Genomic DNA, 23467 nt, shown 5'->3' on the forward strand with positions numbered 1-23467 from the left:
GTACCGCAAAAAAAAAAGAAGCTAAGAAAACAAAACTCTTCTAAAATCATCTTCAGCTCAAGGTAATTGCAAATATTTTATGGCTATCAAGGTGATTGCATTATAACTGCGGACAATTCTAGAAGCTGTAAATATTGGATTAAAAATGGTGGCACAGTGTTTTCCAAGTGTATACGTCGAGAAGGTAACAGGTATTCTAGGAAGCAAAAAGTTTGTTCTGGAAAAATCGTTGTTTAAACAAATCTACTTTTTTTTTTCTAATTGTAAGACATTGTAGAGCACTTGTATGCATATATACATTGTAGATTTCCAACAAAATTTATAGTAATTATAGTCTCCGAATTTGCTTGACCATGGCTCTTTAAAAAAAAGTATGTGTTATGTATTTATTTTAGAAAACAAACATTAATATCTCACAAAATGCAAGTTTTTAGTGGAACACAATGAAGGATTATCGTCAGCTGCTTAGTGAGGAGAAAATGAAGGCTTCCAAGAGCAGAGGCTTCCAAGTACCTTCTGTGGCATGAACCTGTGGGCAATGTCAAATAAGGAACTGATTCTGATTGTTTAAACGAAGTGGTACTCACTCTAAATAGCCCTGGGAAATGGGCATCCTAATCTTGCACACTATGGACTTTATTTCCAAGATTCTATGAATAGGACTTTTCTTTCATGAAAGTTAACTGAAGTGTCATGGTAGTTCTCTGGAGCCGTCCAAATTGTTACTGTTCTCAAATCTGACTATTTAAGCCAGCAACCCCACTGAGTTACAGGGGGAAAAGTACTTGGGAGTGACATGCAATCTTTCTTGGAAGACTGTTTTAATGCCATGAAGATGGAGTAGGAGGTATTGAAATGACATCTGCACAGTAAACCACATGAAAACAAAAAGGAACAAATCTCTCTTATTTGGAATATCTGTATACTCAAGACTATTTCCCTTGTCTTTTGGCTTTCTTTTCCTCAGGTCAGAGAATAAACAAATTTTAAAGAAGGATAAGACAACATTATAAGATTTTTACTTAAAACGTATAATGGACTGATGAGCTGTCATTTTGCACTATTCTCACACACATACAAATATACACGTAAGTCCACAGAATTTCCAAAAGGAGCAGAGCCTTTTGATTCTGTTAATATTATTGAAAGCAACTGTCTAAAAAGAATTTGGATCACTTTCCTGTATAGACTGTGGGTTGTAGACAGCATTCTCTAGGCAAAATTTCAAGGTGACAAGCCCTCTGATTGCTCCACATAATCTTTTATCCAAGAGGAAAAAAAAAAAAAAAAAGGAAGGGCAAGCACAACACAATAATCCCACAGGTTTTTATTTTGTTTTAATATTATTTTTTTACTCTGCCTAAGGCTGAAGACTTCTATGACTAGTATATAATTGATTTAAAAAATCACAAATAGCTTTTTATACACAAGTATGAATTTGCTTTAGAAGAATTATTTTCAACTAACATCTAGCAAGATCTAATAAACCGAAAAATCATGAAATGAGCTCTGGGCTGAAGGTCAAATAGAAACATTACAGTTACAAGATAAGGACATTTTAGAGCCATGAGAACTGAAACACAGGTCACTCCAAGAGTTAGGTGAAAGGAAATAGCATGATAGAAAGAACAAATCTGCCTATTGTGAAATTTGTTTGGAAGTGGCCCAGTACCCAGGAGATTGGAGCATACCAACTATTTTTTTTTTCTTTTTTTTCCTCTCCTTGAATTCATCTCTCTGGCTCCCTTGAATAAGAATCCAGTCACATATGAGTTATCCTGTACAAAGAACAATGTGTTTCTTACAGCATTTATGCCATTATCCTTATGACAAATTTTATTTTGACTATGAAACACATGAAAACACATTTTGCAGAAAATTCACTACATTAGAATTGACCTGTAGATTAAAAATACAATGTTTTTTACTTTGTAAATATTAAATAATAATTATTTAAGCACCTTCCATGTACTGGGTACTTTATAGTTCCTCTATTTTTTACATTTCTCAATAACACATTGAAGATATCTAAATATTATATTAAACTTTTTAAATTTACTGATTCATTATTACCTAGCATATGCCTGTGAGTCATTGGAGTGGTTGAAACACAAAAAATAATAAAAAATTACTTTGTAATATAGAAATATAAGGAAAATTAATATGCTGACTTTTCCATACATTTCATATAAAATTGCTCTCAGCATATTCACTTGTATTAACATATAAGTGCTATTTTTAATTAAATCACAAATTCTGCAATATTAAAGGATTTTGGAGGCCATACAGTAAGGTACTTTTATTAGTTGGGATGCAAGTTTGGCTAGTAACATAAGCCAAATAATATTGGCTCAGAAAAACTGCAATTTCATCCTCTCTCAAATAAGAGTGCAAACATAAACAATCAAGGACTGATATGCTAATTTCAAAGAGATCAGGCTTTACATATCTTAATATGTTTTTTCACGTCATAATTTTTAGTTCTAGCCATCACATTTGCATTTTAGCCAGGGAGAAGATGAGAGTGTAGATGGCATGCATTCTTTTTTTAAGGATCCAATTCAGAAGTTTCATGCATTCCTTCCACTTACATCCATTCGGTATCCATCCTGGGTTCAAGGGAGACTGAGAGGGGTGGTACAGCATGTGCTTTGCTAAAACCAGGGGTTGCATTATGAAAGAAAGAGAAGTAAAGGAAGAAGGGATGTAACCTCTATGATAGCCCCACAATTTGTCTTCTAGGTCTATTAGGTCCTTATGAAACCATACACAAGGCTCCTGTGTCCCTACCCTTTGAAGTGAAAGGCTTTTGCTTTAGTCTCCCAGGCCTCCCTTGAGTCTCTAAAGGCTGGCTCAAAAGTTAATGATTGGGAAATGTGAAGATGTAGAAACAAGGAATAGCTGTTGAGCCAGGAAACTTGTAACAATCTAGACTATAAATCCACCACAGAGCAGAATCACTGAACTCCCAGTTCCCTGAAAGATACAGATAAAGGCCTGACACACATTCCTAAGTTGTTTTTATAGGAAGCAGAACCCCACGAGATGAAAACTGCTGACTGCAAAACATAGACCCTAGGCTGGTTGAAACCAGAAGGTTGATGATGCTAGAAACTTCACTTTGATGCCAACCAAGCATAGAATTGTGCAGGAGCTGATCATGCACCCTGCAGTCCCCTCCCTCCCTCACACTGCCTTTGAAACCTCTTCTCGGAAAGCCATTGGGAAGTTCAGGTCTTTTGAGCACGAGTGCCTGTTCTCCTTGATTGGCCCTGCAATAAACGCTGCACCTTCCTTCACCACTACCCTGTGTCAGTAGATTGGCTCTACTGCATATTGGAGAGCAGGCCCAAGTTTGGTTCAGTAACATTATAAGGAGTTGAAGTTGACCTAGAGTGGCTTTCTCAAAGAGTGATCCGCTAGCCCTTTGGTGTGGGTGAGTGGGAAGTGGGAAAGCAAAGTAAGATCCTGTAAGGTGTGTACAAAGTGAAAAGAAGTATTTGCACAGAAATACCAAGATGTTATTTTTTTTTTGCATTCTGTTGACTTTTGCATTGATGGTGTCAAAAACAATGGTGGGTAAGCTACTGCAAGACACTTAGCACAAATCAAGAATGTACTAGTAGATATATATTCCTTTTGGCTACATGCTTGTAGGACAAAAAGAAAGTATATTTGGTTTTAAAATGTTCCTGGTGAGGCAGTAAAAACAAGTTTATTGTATCTCAATTTTCAGCACAGGTCATGTCAAAACCAAATAGGCACATGAATAGTGCACTTGTGCTGCACACTGAACTACAGTGGTTGCCTTGAACAACAGCACTCGTGCAATTGTCTCAGCTGCAACCTGAGGTAACCAATATTTTTCTGGCAACTATTTTTACTTGAGAGTATGATGACAGACCAACTCTGGTTATTCAGACTTGGATATTTGGCAGATCTGTTATCAAAACTGAAAAAAAATAAATCTCTCACTTCATGACAAACTGATATATTTAAGGGCAATATTAAAATTCTAGCTTTCAAGTGAAAATTAGAAATTTGGAAAACTTGTATCTGCCACTAAGAGACTAACAGCTTCCCAAAATATAAAGACTTTTCTTATGAATCCAATGATGATATTAAGGAATGAGGGTTTTTTTGTTATTATATAATGATATGCATCAACATTTAGGAGATCTTCATAGTTGAGTGAACCAGTATTTTTCAAATGACTAACACATGATTTTCTATGCATGGGTAGATGATCCATCTGAGGTACAAATCAGACTAAATAATTTAATGTAATAGATTTTAATATGTTCATTGCAGGGTTTTAGATTCTGTATTACAACTGGCTTATAAGAATCTCCCACTTGTTGAATTTTGGTGTAGTATCTAAGAATAATATCCACAATTATTCAAAAAGGGCACTGCAATTCTCATTTCTCCAATAAAACTGTGTGAAGCTACAAAACTACAGTTTGCAACAGATTACATGCAGAAACAGCAATGCAAATTCAATTATCTTCTCTTAAGCCAAATATTAAGGAAATGTGAAAAACTCATTAAAGTTTAAATGTCCTGTATGTTAATATGTAATGAGCTTGTTTATTGTTCTTTAAATTGTATTAATAAGTACATATTTTAAAAGCTCTTAGTTTTAATTTTTACTATGGTAAATATAGACTTCCATGTACATACATACATATATAGATTTACAGCTTCCATACACAAAAGCTCTTTGGGTTTCTCAATAATTTTTATGCGTTTGAAAAGGTCCTGAGACCAAACAGTTGATAACTTCTGGTCAAGGTCATCATGGAGAATTTCAGCTAGAAGGTTTGCTGTTAAAATAACAGGAAAAAACTACACTGAACTCACTTTGTAGAGTGACTCTTAAAGAATGAAATTAAAGGTCATTAAAATGGGAGAGTTGAAATACACCTCCACTCCAAGCTTTCCTTTTTTTTTGGTAAGGGAATAATATCTATAACCCTATAATTATTCTTGCTCAAGCTAGCAGTAGCCTAAAAAATGCTTCTTATGTATAAATGCCTCTTTAAAGCATGTTTAATCCATTCTTTCTAGGAATAAATACTGTAATACCACGTATAATATAACCAAAGTTTATCTCTGTTCATTATTAAAGAAACAAAAAAATTAATATTTTTTGTTTGCTGAGATTATATATTTTATAAATACAAGATAAGAATTATAAACCCGCAGACCTACTGGAGAACGGACTTGAGGGTATGGGGAGGGGGAGGGGTGAGTTTTGATAGGGCGAGAGAGAGTCATGGACATATACACACTAACAAACGTAGTAAGGTAGATAGCTGGGGGGAAGCAGCCGCAAGGCACAGGGATATTAGCTCGGTGCTTTGTGACAGCCTGGAAGGGTGGGATGGGGAGAGTGGGAGGGAGGGAGACGCAAGAGGGAAGACATATGGGAACATATGTATATGTATAGCTGATTCACTTTGTTATAAAGCAGAAACTAACACACCATTGTAAAGCAATTATACCCCAATAAAGATGTTAAAAAAAAAAAAAAAAAAAAAAAAAAGAATTATAAACCCTGATCACTTTTTTGAATATTCAAAACTACTTAAAAATATCCTGATAATGACTTAAAATTCTTCTCATTTCTGTATTTCTATTGTCTATAAATTAGGAAGTTATAATTTATCTTCACAGATTTCCATTTTGTTCATGTACCAAATAAAATGTGATCTTTTCCAATGTTTAACAGCTATATTTACCTTATATTGTTGCTTTTAATGTTATGTATTTTTTTTTGGCGGTACGCGAGCCTCTCACTGTTGTGGCCTCTCCCGTTGCAGAGCACAGGCTCCGGACGCGCAGACTCAGAGGCCATGGCTCACGGGCCCAGCTGCTCCGCGGCATGTGGGAGCCTACCTGACCGGGGCACGAACCCGTGTCCCCTGCATCGGCAGGCGGACTCTCAACCACTGCGCGCCACCAGGGAAGCCCTAATGTTATGTATTTATAGTTCTTTATTAGTTTATATAATGTACATTAAGACTTGGCAACAAGTTATGCTTTTTCATTGTTCGCATTCCCAGGCCAATAGTCTCCCAAATTGCCTCTCTCAACATTGTGTAATAATGGTGAATTTGATGATTATATTTACACGAATAATACACAGACTTCGATAAAATTAACTATTAAAACAAAGAAAAAAGCAAACGTATTTACCGTACTAGACTTTGAGAGTCCTCCTCTGTCTCAAGTAAGTTTTATGCCATGTTGAGGATATTTATTACCACAGGAAAATCACATGTTCATACTTCATTATTACTGCTTGCAGGACATATTCAACATGGAAACAGATTTTTATTAGCTTTTTCATATCATCTAGATTGATATCTATTTATATGTTAGATTTTACAAGTGAAGGAAACCAACTCCAATTAACGAATTTATTGGAAAGATAATCAGATGCAGTATCTCATGTGTTTGAATGCATTAAAAAGGAAAGTTTAACTAAGGTGAAGAGGCACTATTTTGCAGAAGATTAGTGAGAAATTGTAAACTGGGATTCCAGGAGCACTAAATCATCTGAAATAAATAAAAAAGTTTATAGAAAGATTTCAGTAAAGAGGGGACATATTGAAGAGAATGAGGGTCAATAAAGAGGGAAAATGTTTGTATATTCAGCAAAGGAGGACGGGAAGAAAGAAAATAGGCTGAAAAGGGATGAAAAAGAACTAAGGGAAAAATATGATTTAAAAGGATTTTTATACATCATTCCTGTATGTCAGATATTGGGAAACATCATTCACAAAGATTTCTCCCCATGAAAATATCTGTTTTTCTTGCATGCATAATAGAGTGGTAACCGCTTGGTGATGCATATGGGACAAAAAGGGTCATGCCTGAGTTAGAGAAGGAAAAGCTGAATAACAAAACCTCAGAAAGAGAAGTACACTGGATCTAGAAGTCAAATGAAAGCAGAGGTTTGAATGATACCTGAATTCGCTGTCTCATATTGGGTCTACATGCCAGCTTCACTGTCATCCACCATGGATAGGATGCCTGCACAAAAGAAATGGCTTCTTCTCACCCTCACACCTCAAGGTCTTACCAATAGAGACCAACCCTGTCTGCTACGATATGAATGCCGTGTCCCCTCAAAATTTAGGTACTGGAATCCTAACCCCCAAAGATGATGTTATTAGGAGGTGGGGTCTTTGGGAGGTGCTTAGGTCATGAGGATGGAGCCCTCTTGAATGAGATTAGTGTTCTTCACCAGAACCCAACCACGATGGCACCTAGAACTTGGACTTGAATCTTCAGAATTGTGAACTGTTGTTTGTGAGCCACCCAGTCTGTGGCATTTTTTGTGAAGAGCAGCCTGAAGAGACAAAGACACTGCCTCAGGTCCATTTGAAGGAATGCGGGAGGGCATTCACCTGCTTAATGGAGAAACAAAATAGAACATGGGGCTTCCCTGGTGGCACAGTGGTTGAGAGTCTGCCTGCCGATGCAGGGGACATGGGTTCGTGCCCCGGTCCGGGAAGATCCCATATGCCGTGGAGCGGCTGGGCCCGTGAGCCATGGCCACTGAGCCTGGCGCGTCCGGAGCCTGTGCTCCGCAACGGGAGAGGCCACAACAGTGAGAGGCCCGCGTACCGCAAAAAAAAAAAAAAAAAAAAAAATAGAACATGATATGCGTATTGTAACAGGTGATCCATTTTATGTAGAGTGGAAAACATTTTACATAAAGTAATAATTCATTGCTGTGTGTGTTCAGAGGTTGAACTAAAGTATTAAGAAAAATATCACAGAGCACTCATCAAATATGTATTGAGCACTTGCTGTCTGTGAATGTGAGAGGTGACTCTAGGAGCTCTAGCAGATAACTAAGCATTCAGATGTCTTAAAATTCTGCCTGCGTCTCATGTTTTCAGAGTTCCAGTGGGCAGGGCAATCCTTCCCAAACATGTTAAATATTCCCATAGTTTATTTCAGCATTCCCAGACTTTATCCTCCTCTACCCACAGATACTGGTCAGTCTTTCAACTTCCTTTTCCTCAAGTGTTCATTTTCTTTGTTCTTCCTCTTAGTTCATGATCATAGTATCATTTTGAATTGGACTAGAATTGGAGGAGATCATGAGGAGAGAGATGGGAAATTTGTCTGACTCCATGAAATAATGCAAATCTGCATTTGGAGATCAGCTTGAAATGGCACTTCAACTAAAATCATTTTGATATATAGGGTTTTAGACTATTCCTATGGTGGAATATATATACATATGCATATATATGTGTTGATATATATATTATATATTAAAGTTTATATATAATGTATAGATCTATATATAATGTATGCATATAATATATAATATAATGTATGCACATGTGTATGTATTTATATCATATATAATTATATATGTTATTATTAGTAAGATAGTATTACTCCACAAATACTCAGGATTCAGGATTCAGTGTGGTTGTATAAGGTTTCCATATGATGGAGACTAAAGTAATAATATTCTTTCTTTAACATAAAATGTATTTATAATATAAAACATTTCAATGATATACAAGTTAAATACCTTTAAAACACTTGATAACATTTTTAAAGACAGAGAATATATATTATATTAGAGCACAGGTTGACAAAATTTTTCTGTTGGAGTCGGGTAACAAATATCATAGCGTTTCAGGACCGTGCTGTCTGTGGCAACTAACTGCCATTAGGGTGTGAAAGTGGCCACAGACAATATGTAAATATATAAGCATGGCTATTTCATTTATGCACATTTTAATATGAATTCCATACATCTTCATCATCAAAAATATTATTCTCCTTTTGATTTTTTTCAACAATTTAAAATATAAAAAAACATCCTTGCCTCACAGGCTGATACAAAAACTGCTGAGGGCTGGATTTGGCCTATATGCCAATTTCTAACTCCTGTCAGAGAGCATATATAAGAAGTACATGACATAGCTCTCAGATAAAGAATGAAATAGACCTAAACTCATTCTTCTTTGTGACGTTAGAGAAGTGATTTCATCCTATCTCACTTTCCATTGTTAAGGAAGAAGAGATAACTTTGTAAAAATGTTTTAAAACATTTTTAGTGGTTTACTGCAGCCACATGCACTGCCTCAGGAGAACCAACAGTGCAGACCTGCCCAACTCCACGTGCCGTGACAGCACATTGCTAGCTTGAAATTGACCATGGTGGAAATATTTATACTACAAGAACTAGTAAATTCTATAAATCAGGTGCTTTTCTCCCCTAAAGAGTTTGTTGTTAAGCCTTTACCAACAGACCTTTAAATGTAATATTTCTATGGACCCTTGGCTGCTCTGTGAATAAGACATGACAGCACAAAATAGTATAGTTGAGGCACTTTATAGGAACACTACCTAATTACTTCTCAATAATTGTTACAAATATTTTTCTCTAATGAAATGAATATGTCATTTTTACTTATCTCAAAAATTTTAGAATAGCAACAAAAGTTGACTATCTCAAAGAAACAAGATTATCACAGGCTTTGGAATTTACTTCGGTAAGAAAAAGGATTTTGATGTCACGCAAATTCATGAGAGGGATAGCGGTAGCAGTGCAGACTTGCTATTTGGATAGAGGGCCACACGCTTTACCAGAAAGAAAGAATTACACTGTACATTATAAAGAAAAACTTCAACTGACCCGCATTATACAGGGAGTGTTAGGAAACAATGTTAATGGAGGCGTACTTTGCAGGTTTCATTTTAGTTTGTTTTTGTTTATTTTTCCAGATTTTAAAATATCAGATATTGAAAACCAGTTCTTAGGGTTAGATGAATTCAAGAGAATAGCTGAAAAAATTCAATAAAGACAGGGTAAAAAACCAGAATTTCTGCTAGAAGTGAGTCACTGATATTGCTTATCCACTTTATCTTTCAAAAATTTCTGAAAACACACCCTAGAAATTTCCAGCCTCTTTTCCACTGTATTCTACTAACAAACTCTAGTACATATTTTTTTGTTGTCCTAATGTAATTTTATATTATTCTGTTAAAATGGGAAAAATAAAAAGCAAAACAGAAACAAAAATCTCACATTCCTGTAAACATGCTGGGGAAAAAAATCCAAATTCAATAAAAATCTTTCATCTAGCAAGAAGTCTGTATTTTTTTTTTTTACTGTGTGTGATAAGTAATAGCCAACATAGGAATTAAGCTAAATTTAAAAAAGAAAGTCAAGAAAAGCCTTTGGCAATCTTTGATTTATTTAGTTCAAAAGTTTTGGAAAACAAATATTTATTTCTATCATTTACTGAATTTTGTTCCAAATAATGCATCTTTATTTTATGCTGCCTATTTATTTATTCTGTAATATCCAACTTGAATTATTTCATATTTTTCTTAAAAATCTTGCACTCTAATGACATATTTGAATATTTAATTTTTATCTTAATAGAAATTAATGTCTCTTTTGATATATTTTACCCCACTATTTGTTTCATTTTCAGTTTCTATTTCTCCACTCATTCCTTAAACGTATCCTCAGATTCTGTCTACATATTTCCCATGGTATTACATTCAGATCTTATAGTTTCATGTGCACTGATGTTTGCCATCTTACTCTCTCAAATCTCCCCTGAGCTTCAGACATACATATCCAGCTCCAGTTGAATGTGATTGAAAGGACACTTAAAGTCAACAAGTTTATAAGCAAACTCATCAATTTGCTTCCATCCCATTCTATTGTATTTCCTATTATGTTTGAGGGTAGAACCATCTATTTCAGTGGTTTACAAACTCTATTTAACCCACACAGAGCATAAAGTAACAGTGTCTTTCTCCAGCCATAAATTCTCTGTTAAGGAATACTTCCTTGAAGTATGCAGGCAGATATATAAAAAATATCTATGCATGGAAGGAATAAGAAAACTTACAGGATGCATAAAATAACAAATCTTAATACCAGTGCTTGGAGAGAAATTTATAGCAGTGAAAGCCTATATTAAAAAAAAATGAAAGCTCTCAAGTCCATAACCCACCTTTTCTCTCTATGAAACTAGAAAAAGAAAATTACAGTACACACAAAGGAAATAGAAGAAAAGAAATAATAATAATCACAGTGGAAAAATCAAATAAAAAAGAGAAAAATAATAGAGAATACAAAGAAAACTAAAAGTTAATGTTTTGAAAAGAAACAAAATTGACAAACTTTTGGGCTAGACTGACCAGACAGACAGACAGGTGGGGAGAAGAGATGGATAAGAAAGTGAAAAGACTGGAAGGAGATATTTATATATCATACTACTGATAAGGGACTGGCATCGAAATACATAACTTACTCTTACAACTTAATAATGCAAATAAAAAACAAACAAAAAATGAGTGAAGAAAATTCAAATAGATATCTCTCCAAAGAATATACACAATGGGCAACAAACACATGAAAAGATGTTTAACATCTTTGGTCGCTGGAGAGATATAAATTAAAAGCACAGGAAGATGCCACTTCACATCCACTTGGATGACTATAATCAAAAGGTCAGATAATAAAAACTGTTGGTGGGCTTCCCTGGTGGCACAGTGGTTGAGAGTCCGCCTGCTGATGCAGGGGACACGGGTTCGTGTCCCGGTCCGGGAACATCCCACATGCCGCGGAGTGACTGGGCCTGTGAGCCATGGCCACTGAGCCTGCGTGTCCAGAGTCTGTGCTCCGCAATGGGAGAGGCCACAGCAGTGAGAGGCCCGCATACCGCAAAAAAAAAAAAAAAAAAGTGTTGGTGAGAATATGGAGTCATGGGAGCTGTCACTCATGGTTGGTGGAAATATAAAATAGTACGGCCATTTTGGAAAACAGTTTGGCAGGTCCTCAAAATGTTAAATATAGGATTATCTTCTGAATAGTCAATTCTGCTCATAGATACATATCCAAGAAAATTGAAAACGTATGTCCACATTTAAAAAAAAGCACATGAATGTTGACAGCAGCATTATTTATACTAGCCAAAAAGTGGAAACAACCCGTGTCCATCAAACGATTAACTGATAAGTAAAATGTGCTATACACATACTACTGATACATGCTACAACATAGGTGAACCAGAAAGCACTATGCTAAGTGAAAGAAGCCGGTAACGAAAGACCACATATTTTATGAAATGTCCAAAATAGGCAAATCTATGAGGACAGTTAGTAGATTAGACAAATCTATAGAGACAAATAGCAGGGATGGGTGTGGAGTATGGGGACAGACTGAGGTTTTTTGGGGACAGTGACAATGTTCTCACCTTAGATTGTGGTGATGGTTGCATAAATTTGAATATGCTAAAATCCAATGACTTGTAAAAAATTCCAATAATTTATTTTGAAATCGAATTTTAAAAATGTGTAGACTCAGCTGTTTGGTTTTTTTTTTGTGAAAGAAATCTGTAATTACAGATTTCTTAATGATTTAAGGATCAGGTCAAACTTCAAGTATTTTATAATAGAGATACTGGTACAAATACATACTTTCTTATGATTTTGTCCTAAATTTTTCCTTAGCTTTTCATTTTATGTATTTTCAACCTGACTTCTACTAAATACATGCAAATTTTTATTGCACTGACTGGTCAACACTTCTTAAACTAGCAAATCTAAAACTCGTGCTTCCCCAGATCAGTACAGGAACAAATATTTTAATAGTCTGTCAACATTCATATAAATTGTTTGAAACTTTCCCAGCAATTTTCATAGATTCATGTAGAATGAGTTTTATGGTTTTCTGAACACAGGTCAAAGAAAAAATTAAAATTCTTTTAAAGAATTTAAAAATTTAAATTCTTTTATTTGAAAATCTTAAGAAATTTCACTTTTTATTCCTGCTTACTTCCGAGGCTTACAATGTAACTAAGTCTTTGTGTTTTTATGTTCACTGTGATACAATTATCAGTTGACTACCATGCACAACAAGTTAGAAAAATTTATTGATTCTGATAGTAAAAGAAAAGTTAAAAAAAAAATAGTGTATGTGCTCTCATTGTACTATTACTTTGGAAAATAACTACAATTGATTATTATGAGACTTAAGACTACACGTTGTTTTCTGATTATCTCTAATAATATAAATAACATTGTGCTATATATATTACTACATCTACATTCAGAAAATCAATAGAGCTGTCCTCAGTTGTCTACATTGCTACATGTCTTACCTTTGTCTTGGCAAGCTGATGAGGGGTTGTTTATGACATCTCTTGCTAAGGCTAAAGAGCTTGTGTACAATTTTCTGTGCCTTTAGGAAAAGTTGCTTCATGCTGTTCTCCAGTTGTTCATAGCGGCGCTGAAAATTAGAGTCCATTGTCCACAAATGCATTATGGTAGACGTGTTGAGGAAATAATTCATGGGTAGCCTTTTCATAAAGAACTTGAATTCATCTGAAAAAAATGTCAAAATTCAACACTTTAATAATAAAATAATTATTTTCCCTTTTCCCCAAGACACATTTAGTATGTTAATGTTAAAAAAGAATACAATCTATTATTTTCTGTGTAGCAAATTAATGGCAAGAAGGAAATTTTTTTATGCTTTAGGATTGTTTTCTTTTTTTGTTCCCCTCAAGAAAGAACATTCACAGAAAAAGATAATTAAAATAATCGTGCTACAGCAAATAATGGGGGCAGAAAGTTTAAGGTGAACTTAATTTTTCCACATTCTCCTTTCGATGGCATTTGAATTTGATGATACTGGTTTTTCCCATAGGTAGTGGTCATTAATCTAGCTTTCATTTTTGGCAACAGTATTAATAATTTGTTCCAAGTGTTGTTCATTAAATAAATATTCTCAGAAAATTTCATTAAATCAGTATATATATATATTATCATTACTAAATTATTGTATTGTTTAAGGAAAAAGAGGAAACTTTTATAGTGTAAAATATAATATTCAACGATGTACTCTGGTTGTTCCCTTAGTAACTGACCACATTTCAAGTTGTTAAAACAACAGTTTAAAACCTAACTGTATACTTAAGAGAAAAAAATAAAAACGAATTTAAAGCTCCAGTATTGGCTTTTTGTGTGTGTCAATAATTATTATGTCTAAATTATTTTCTTTTCAAGTGTCTAAGTAACAGTAGGAACAAAAGTTGACACTACAATAAAATAATCATCTAAAAGGTCTATTAATTATCTCAACACAGAAGAGCCAAAAGATAGAAACAACCCAACTATTCATCAATAGATGAATGGCTCTACCAAGTGTGGTATATACCTAAAATAGAATATTACTGAGCCATAAAAATGAAGTTCTGATGCATGCTACAACATGATGAACCTTCAAAATATCATGCTAAAAGTGAAATAAGCCTGAGAACAAAGGACAAGTATTGTATGATTCCACTTATATAAAATATTTAGAATGTTCAAGTTCATTGAGACAGAAAATAGATTAGAATTTACCAGGGGATGGGGGAAGAGCAGATGGGAAGTTTTTGCATAATAGCTATAGAATTTCTGTTTGGGGTGATAAGAACTTTTTGGAAAAGAGATAGTGGTGATGGTTGCACAGCGTTGTGAGTGTAATTAATGTCACTAAATTGTACATTTAAAATGGTAAATTTTATGCTATATACATTTTACCACAAAAATATTAAAAAAACCAGAAACAAAGAGAGTAGAGCCTTCTCCCCATCTCTCCTTTTCTTCTTAAATATTATGATCATGGACTCAAAACATAAACTTTTTATTTATTTTAGTATTTCTTTAAAGGATTTATTGTGTTTAGCATACCACATTGCCCCCAGTCCATGTTGGAGTGGCTGGGTTTCCTCAGCATATATACTCCAGCACAGGACAAGATTTGGAAAATGTTTTCAGTGGCAGAAGATGTTTTATTTAGTAAGTGATACAAACCACATTTTAGTTACTATTCTACCCATAAAAGTGTTATATTGCATGCATTAAACCTCAGTCTTTCTGTGCCTTAATTTCCTCCTTTGTAAATGAGATAGAAAGTTTTGGATAATAATAATCTCATTTTCTTTTAAAATTCTATGATGTTACAGTTGTTTTAAATGACTGTTAGTTTTAAATATCCAACTCAAAAACAGTTGTTTTCAAATAGCCAGTTACAGGCGTTAGTGTTTAATTGACCTTGGACAAGGTATGTTAATACCGATTCCTTATTAGTAGAGAATGGCTCAATTGCAGTGTTTCAAAACCTCCAAATTATCATCCACATTTTAAAAAATATGCCATTAACATAGGAAAAGATAAACTACACTTATACATATACATATTTAAAGCAACTAATTTATAGTTTTATAAATCAGGACTATTTCAATAATCAAATCCAAACTATTTCATCAGTGATGGAAAATGCAACTTTTAAACAATTAACAGAAAATTATATTCATGAATTTTGGGGTTGATATTTTTTCTAGAGGAAATAAATTCAAAGTTCTGGCATCTTTTGGACATTAAAGGTATAGACTTTACCAGAAGAACAAGGAAAAATAAAACAAAAGGAAAAAATAGGACATTTTACTGCAAAATCTATGGGGAAAGATTTTTGAGGATATATCCATTTGATATGCTTCAAATCATTTTTTTAAGTAAGCAGGGTATAAATAAGAGATACATTTTAAAATTCCAATTTCACAGTACCCTACATTTTGTTTGGTCCCATATGTCTCTTTTGAGAAACTCTCTCCTTTGAATAAAGGAGTTCATGCATGGAAACTGGAAAGCATTCCTTGGATTATTCACAGAGCAGATGCCACTACTGTGAAAACTAATCATTCATTTCATTGTCATCTTTTACTTGAACACTTTTGATAAGCCTTTATTGTTTCATGGGTATGCATATTTTAGTTATTTTCATTGTTTGTTATAGTAGTATTATGAAAGTTTCTAAATCAGTAAATTTCATTCACGTTAAAGAATACGTTAATTTATTTAATTTTACCAAAGTGTATGTAATAGTGTATGTCCGCTGAAAACTGGCACTATGTAATTTCTAAGAAACAGTTTTAACATGACATTTGAATAATTACTTCATTATGAAGTCATTAAGAGTCACCACTGACAGTCACCCAAAACATTTATTGGACACCTGTTGTGTACAAAACATACAGATGTTTCAGTCTATGAGTGAGAATATGAATAAACCTTTCATCTTATTTTTTTAATGAAAAATAATATTAAATATTTTTAAATGTTATAATAACATCTTATCTAAAATTCATTCTACTTAGAAGTCAATAGAACCTCCAGAAATATTCCTGTGGATATCTTTTCTTTTATTTTTGGCAATTAGTAAAGTTCTTATTTATAGAATATGAAAATGAATTTTGAATGATACGTTAGAATTATTATATAAATCTAGAGATTTACATAACTACAAGGAGAAAAGATAATGATTAGGGGACACCAGATAACACTTTACCTTACAATAATTTCCAAACCCATGTAGGAGATAAAGTGCTGTTGCTTTTCACATGGCAAGTAAACAATGACTAGCCATACTTTTTGGGGGGGATACATTTATAAAAGAAAACAAATTAATGTCATATAAAAATAGCCCAGGAGAAATACATTCAATATCTGAATTACTAGAGAGAGATTAATCTGGAAATCCCTGTTTGCTAAGTATGTATGAACTGAGTACTTCTGCTCAGCATAGTTTTGAGGACTATAGAGAAACAAAACAACAGCAACAATAATACTAGTGGTAATAAACATTCTGTATGCTGGAAGGAATTTACAGTCAGTCGTCTTCGCAAAACTAATTCACATGAAGCAAAAAATAATACGAAGGTAGTTGTATGATATTAATGAATTCTGTGGAGGTGAAGAGAATTAGGGTAGGTGACGTCTTTCCAGTAAATTATAGAAGACTAGTCAGGCACCATGTTAATTCTCTAGATTACAACTATTCCTCCATTAAAAATGAGGTTTTTTCTAAAATAGCTGAGCAAGGTTTGTTGGTGTTTTTCCCCTCTCTAATGCAAACTCTAGTTAACATTTGATATCTAATTAACTAATTTTGAAACTAATTCTCTCTCTCTCTCTGTTAACACGAGTTCTTACTTTGGTAGGAACTCAATTTTAAGTGCTTTAAATATTAACTCAATCCCCCCAATAATCCTTCATGTAAATTTTACTGGAGCTGTTATGTATGTAGAATGCCGACGATTTTTAGTTTCATGACTTCAATGTCAGCAAAAATATTTTATTAATGCTACTGCATTTGTATATTGGTCTTATGTATTTATATATTTATGCACTTTATTCTCATGCTTCACAGTTGAATTAAATAGGTAAGAGTGGAGAACGGAACATTTTCAGGGTGTAAAAGAACCAGCCATAATACATACAGCCTGATTTGTGTTTCTGCCTTTATTGATGAGCATGAAAAGCATTGACCAATGTATTGATAATGCATTTTCACATATTCAGAACCTCTGATCAGAACTGCTTTGGAATATATTTTCAAAGGTGTTCTAAAGCATTCTAAATTTTCTAGAGCTTTGGGAGCACATAAATTACTTCCTCAAAAGTGTAGAAAAGTAATCAGATACTTTTGTATTATTTAGAGACAATTTCTTGAGTTATAAATCCACCAAAATATCTAAAACAGAAGCTGCTTCCATTAGAAAGTAGGACTATGGGTAGGGAGGACTCAGGGAGGAAACTTGTGCTTTTATGGTATTTATTATTTCATATGAATGTGTTATTTTACTAAAATTTAAATAAATACTGTGAATCAGTAAAAAACATAGCCAAAAAATACTATTAAATTGTCAGTACACTATGTTTTTATCTTATGTTTCATACATTTACATAAAATGTTATTATTTAGTGACTTGCTAATATAAAAGTAAAAGCGTACTGGCTCACATTCCATGTTTTTTTTCCTGTATCAATTAACATAGTGGTACACTCAAAGTATCTTTTCAGTAGAAATGACAACGCAATATGGATAATAATTACAAGTATTATGAAAGCATAGCAATGGTCTTACTACAATAACAAAATATTGTACAGTATGTAGCAAAGTATGTAAAGAACATGGACACAGAGCAATCTTTAAATGAAAGGATGTAATAGGCAAAAAAAAAAATGTGTGTCAGATATATAAGAAGAATCCATGCAAACATTTGTTTTTAAGCAGGAAGGATAATCGTTTCTCATTTTGTGATACTACTGGTCTAGTGTCTTCAAACTCCTCTCTCCTGCTTATGTTTGTAAACACAGGATTTTTTGAAATAATACATGTTAATAACATATTCTAGTAACATAAATTTTCTGTAATCTGTAAGTTAAAAAAGCAAACATTATCTCCTTATACTGAATGCAGTACCGAGGCCTTACCTATACATGAACACATGGCAAATATAGTCTGTTTCTATGGATGGATTTTTGTTTATCAGTTTGTTTAGCTTGCAGTAGGTTTATACCTATACGGAGTACTACCTCCAATGCTGACAAATAAATATCAAACTACCTACCACCGGACCTCAAAGTTATTGCTCAACCAGAATCCCTTCAAATAAAGCTGTTTCTTGTTTATTGAGAATCACAGTTTCCTAGAAGATAGTATGGATTCTTCTATCTTCCTCTGATTTTCAAGGACAAAGATTTGCCTAGCAAATAAGTTGTGAACCTTGATGCTCCAGAAATGCAAGCCTTAAGTAGGTAAGACACAAAACTGAGAAACAAATGCAAAAGTGCGTAGGAAGAAGGGCTGATGGGGAAAAAAAAAGACAGAGAAAATTTAGGTAATGGGTGTCCTGAAAGGCAGAAGTTACCAAATGGCTGAAATGACAATCTAACCTTTGACGGAGTACAATGAAGAGGCAAATTTTGACCCATTCCATAATCCTGACTAGAACTGGTTGATTTTTAACTTTTACAAAGTATTTTATTTCCTCCAAACATTTCTCAGGGACTATTTGAATCACTTGTACCAGTTTAGAATTTTGTCAACTTCTACAGTAAATCACTGAGACGACTTTGAGTGGTCACATATCAATGCAAGTCTATTCAAACCGTTCTATAAGCCACGGGTATAGAGTTTACGTTGAAATTGACAAAATACCACAATGCTGCATAAAGTAAATGGCAAGCCTGTTTAATAGCTTGTGAACTGGCCAATTTTCTGAGGCTACAAAGGGGTTCAAGCGGGCATAAATCAGAAGTTGAACCTAATTCCTTAGTAGCTCCCTAGAAATAAGTTGTGCTTTCCCTGACCATTTTCTTTTTCTCTGAAAGATACATCATATTGTTATATTAAAATACTTCAATACAGCAAGACAATGAATCTGTCCTTCATTGGATTGCCCTGTTTATGAACCCCTCTTCAAATGTTTGAGAACTTACCCAAACAGAGCTTTATCTCTATAATTATAACTAACTATGTTATTTCTGTAGTTATAGTTTATCTCTCTAACTATAACTAACTAACCCTAACTACAGAACAGGCAAGACCCAGGTCTTCACTCTTCCAGTGGCCTTGCAGCTACAGAGTGGATGCATCATCTAAGCTATAGAAATCAGGTGTACCCACGCAGAGTTTAGATCTTAAGCTGTTGATGCAATAACAAAGAGGATGCCTAGAGCAATTCTCTAAAGAGATAGTGGTTACAGCAGTAATGGTAGTGCTGTTGTATGGTCAGGCCACTCAAGATGGCTGTTCTCTTGCTCTCTGTCCATCCCCTGCTTGACCAGTGCCTGCTTCACCTACACCCCACTCACATAACTGACCTTCCTAAGTACTTGCCCCAGGCTTCAGCTAGTGATTGTTCTAGCTTTAGATCAGAACTCTCCACTATGCTTATCAAAGGGGGATGACCCTCTGCTGGTTTCCTTGGCAACCAATAAGCCAACTTGATGTCAATTCCCCTATAACTGGTAACCTCTCCCTGTCTATGGGAGCAAAGATGGCCACTCTATCCTGTCCTGGTGCCTGCAGCACACGATAGAGTACCACTCCAGGACCTTGCTTCAGACGTGTAAGCTCCCCCATCCATTAAACCACTGAGGCCTCTGTCACTGACTCTGGGCTCTTTCTTCAGTCTGGAAGCTAGGCAAGTACAAGCCTTTCAGGCCTGCGGGGTGCAGCCCGACAGCGATCCACTGTTCATTGCATTTAGCAATGTGACCTCACTAAATAAGTCTTCTGCAAGATTTTTCACTTGGTCCCAACTATGTAGTACAAGAGTATGCTTCTCTAGCTTTCTTGATGATTCTATATGCTACCCAATAACCTTTAATAGATTCCTTCTCAGGTTGGGTCAGCTAGAGCCTGTTTTTCTTACTTGCAGCAAAAAATCTGGGTGATAGGGGTACTGGTATAAGAAGTAGTTTGGAAGAGTCTCCATGGACAATAAGGAGAGTATGTGCTTGGTTTTCTGGATTAGTTGGAAAAAAACGCTTTTTAAATCCATGCAGTATTAAAGGTGGACGTTTGACAACAGAAGTACCACCTGTGCTCATCTATAATGAAGAGTTTGTTGTAGAAATGGCATTTGGGATTATGTGCCTACATAGAACTGAATGAGGAACATAAAAAAGTCAAAGACTGAGCATGACTTGGTTACTACAAATAGAGATAGCTTGCTTAAAGAGCTCAAAATCCTATACTTTTTTTTTTTTCCTCAAAGCACAGAATGAGTACTGGTTGAGTACTGGAGACTTTCAAGGACTGTGCTAAAGGGATCTTTTATTTCTTGCAGCTATAGGGCTTCAAAACAAACTTTTATCCCAAGATTGAATTTAAATTCCTGCCAGATCTGTTAAAGTTAGAAAGAACGCTGGGAAGAGGTGGGAACCTGGGAACTGGAAGGTAGATGTGGGGGACGACTGGGATGAACTCAGAATAATCCAAAGCATTGATGCTTACTCTCTTTGTCCCCACGAAATAGCCCCTTCTGTCCTGCCTGATGGACTAACCCTGTCCTGCTTTCAGTCACTGTAATGATCTTAATCGAAGGAATGACCTTCTTTAGGAAGCCAAGGTTCATCATGTCCCACTTTCATCACCCATCATGTCCCAGGGGAGTTTACTGAAAAGATTCCAATTTTCCAATGGTTATCAAGAACTTGCTGATTTTTATTGGAGAAAGGACATTAAACGCATTGGTAAAAAGAATACCTGCCAGCATCTCTGATGAACATTGTATTCTGTAGGATGGGAACACCAGTTACCGTGAAAATCTGTGTGAAATCAGATGGGATCTCTGATTTTAATTAGGATACAATTACCCCTCTGTGACTGAAGCCTAGAAGCAGCTATTAACAATCAGAGGCACAGTGGACATGGGTACTGTAATAGGTCCCGTGTATTACTCAGAAAAGGTCTAACCTGTAGGAATTTTAGAGTTTGCTAATCAGGTCATGGTCCCTCAGGATTTAAATGTGGAACCAGTGCTGTGAGGTCCTATTTAATTTGTATAATAGAAAAAAAAGTTAAGTCTGCAACAAAGGCCTGACTTGAGTTTTCATGAGCGAGAAGAATGCTGTCCCTGGTCCTGAATAATTTCAAGGACTCAGAACTCCTGCACCACAGCTTAAGTAGAGCAAATAATTCCTTTCCATTGTGAACTAATTCCTTGGGCTCCTAAATGCCACAATATTCCATGAATCGGAGAGTGGCCTTATAGAAATAAGATAGCAAATTGGGTTTTCCTTGAATCCTCAAATCAGGTCCAGTGGGACGCTCATCCATGCCGTGTTTATTTTCCCAGTCTCTGAATAAAGAATTAGAATGAGCATCGGTTCCCTAGCCTATTAAGTAAAATCTATAAAGGAAAGATAAAATGAAGCTTCCCTCTCCTATGAAAAGACTAAATTCAAAGTGATGTTGCTTGTTTTTTATGCTTGACACCATTGCAGGAATTAGAGATCAGTTCAACACTGAAAATTTTGAGAAGAATAATCATATTCCATCTCTAATTAACTCACATGTTGGTGATAGCTCAATCATAGAGTAACTCTAATTAAAACTGCCATTCCAGATGTGGCAGCTTACTGGTGGCAGGACTCCTCACACTAGGGATAAAGTTTCTTCTCTGGTACAAACTCTTTTCTCTATCATTGTAAACAGGGAATACTAGAAGCAATTTTCTTTCCTATGCCAGCTGCGAGAATGAAACATTCCTATTGTATTCAAGAATCAAATCATCTCGCAGCCTATGTGCGACAACTTACTTCACAGGAACGCACACCGTCTCATCCTATCACGGGACATATATTGTTAATGACATCATACTGAAAAGACGTGAAACACACAAGTGGCGGGTATCCTGGCTGCTGGCCCATACTTTAGATGTGTGCAAGGTCTGCAAATACATTTTGTGAAAACTCAAGCATCTGATGCCTGAGTGAACTTTCTGAGAGTCCAGTGGATATCTTGTCCAAAGCAAAGAACAAGTAACTATTCCTCCAGCTCCCCTTAATAACAAAGGTGTACAGATCTTGGAAGTAGCGGCAGAGGAATCATCTGGTCGCATTACTTACAACAATGACTTCAGTGATCTGTGTCTCGGGATGTCAGAGATGCCAGCTGCAGATTCTGTTGCTCCTTATATCCTCAAGCAATCACTCTTGCTGTGTGATTTAGGAATTGTTCCTGGCACAGCCTCGGGGCCAGGCTCTCCAGTTCCCCTGCTGATTCTGTGAGTAATCCAATCCGATGTCTGAACATAAATTCTTTTTCTGCTGCAGTCAGATTCTATTCTCACAAGAATGCTGACTGATACAGCTAATGGGGGCCTCAAATGTAATTAGAATCTGGAGTTCAACAAGAGTATAACAAATATTTATTGAGTGTCTAATGTGTGCCAATCACTATACTAGTTAAGTGCTAAAGCTACATTAATAATCATTTTTGTAGCTATGATAATAGTACTTTCTTCATAGGTTTAGCAGATTAAATTAGGTAATTATGAAAATAATAGAATACCTTTTACACAATTAGTGATAAATAAATGCTAGCTATTATTTTTCTTTTTATAATTTATTCCGTGATTCTATGTGTGCTGGGCTGAGCACTTTAAGCGAATTATCTCATTTAATCCTTCCAGCAGTCCTAGGAGATGGGTACTATTATTTCGGCATTTCACCGAGGAGGACGTGTGCTTTAGTAAGATTCAGCCAATTGTTCAAAGTGACACAGTTATTAATTAGAGCCCAGAACAAAAGAAGTCTGAAAAAAGTATGGCTCCTGCCTTAATAAACATAAACTCTTTTGGGAGTTGACAGAAAAATAAAATTATTATTCCCTATATTTAAAGACTGCTTTTCTTTGGTAGACTTTTCACAAATATTATCACATTCAATCTCATAATAACCCTGCAATAGGATCGGCAGGTTTTATTGAGACTTGATGTGAAACAATTTTGAATTAAGAGATCATTACACAGAGTCAACTGTGAGAGAAAAATGAGAAAAACAATGGACTCAAAGAAATATAAAAGGAGAGACCAGTTTATATTTTTTCTGAGGGGCAGGA

The 23467-nt window shown here is 35.0% G+C and overlaps 1 protein-coding gene across 2 annotated transcripts in view; it reads right to left on the reverse strand.

Moving 5' to 3' along the window:
- Window positions 1-23467, reverse strand: part of BRINP3 (BMP/retinoic acid inducible neural specific 3) — a 422410-nt gene that overhangs the window by 75389 nt on the left and 323554 nt on the right. For both annotated transcript variants that reach the window (XM_032643010.1, XM_032643020.1), the window contains exon 7: window positions 13167-13389. In XM_032643010.1, coding sequence (XP_032498901.1) covers window positions 13167-13389 — 223 coding nt within the window. The remainder of the gene's footprint in view (window positions 1-13166; window positions 13390-23467) is intronic.

Source organism: Phocoena sinus, chromosome 1, assembly GCF_008692025.1.
Source record: "Phocoena sinus isolate mPhoSin1 chromosome 1, mPhoSin1.pri, whole genome shotgun sequence".
In the NCBI taxonomy this organism is placed as follows: Eukaryota; Metazoa; Chordata; class Mammalia; order Artiodactyla; family Phocoenidae; genus Phocoena; species Phocoena sinus.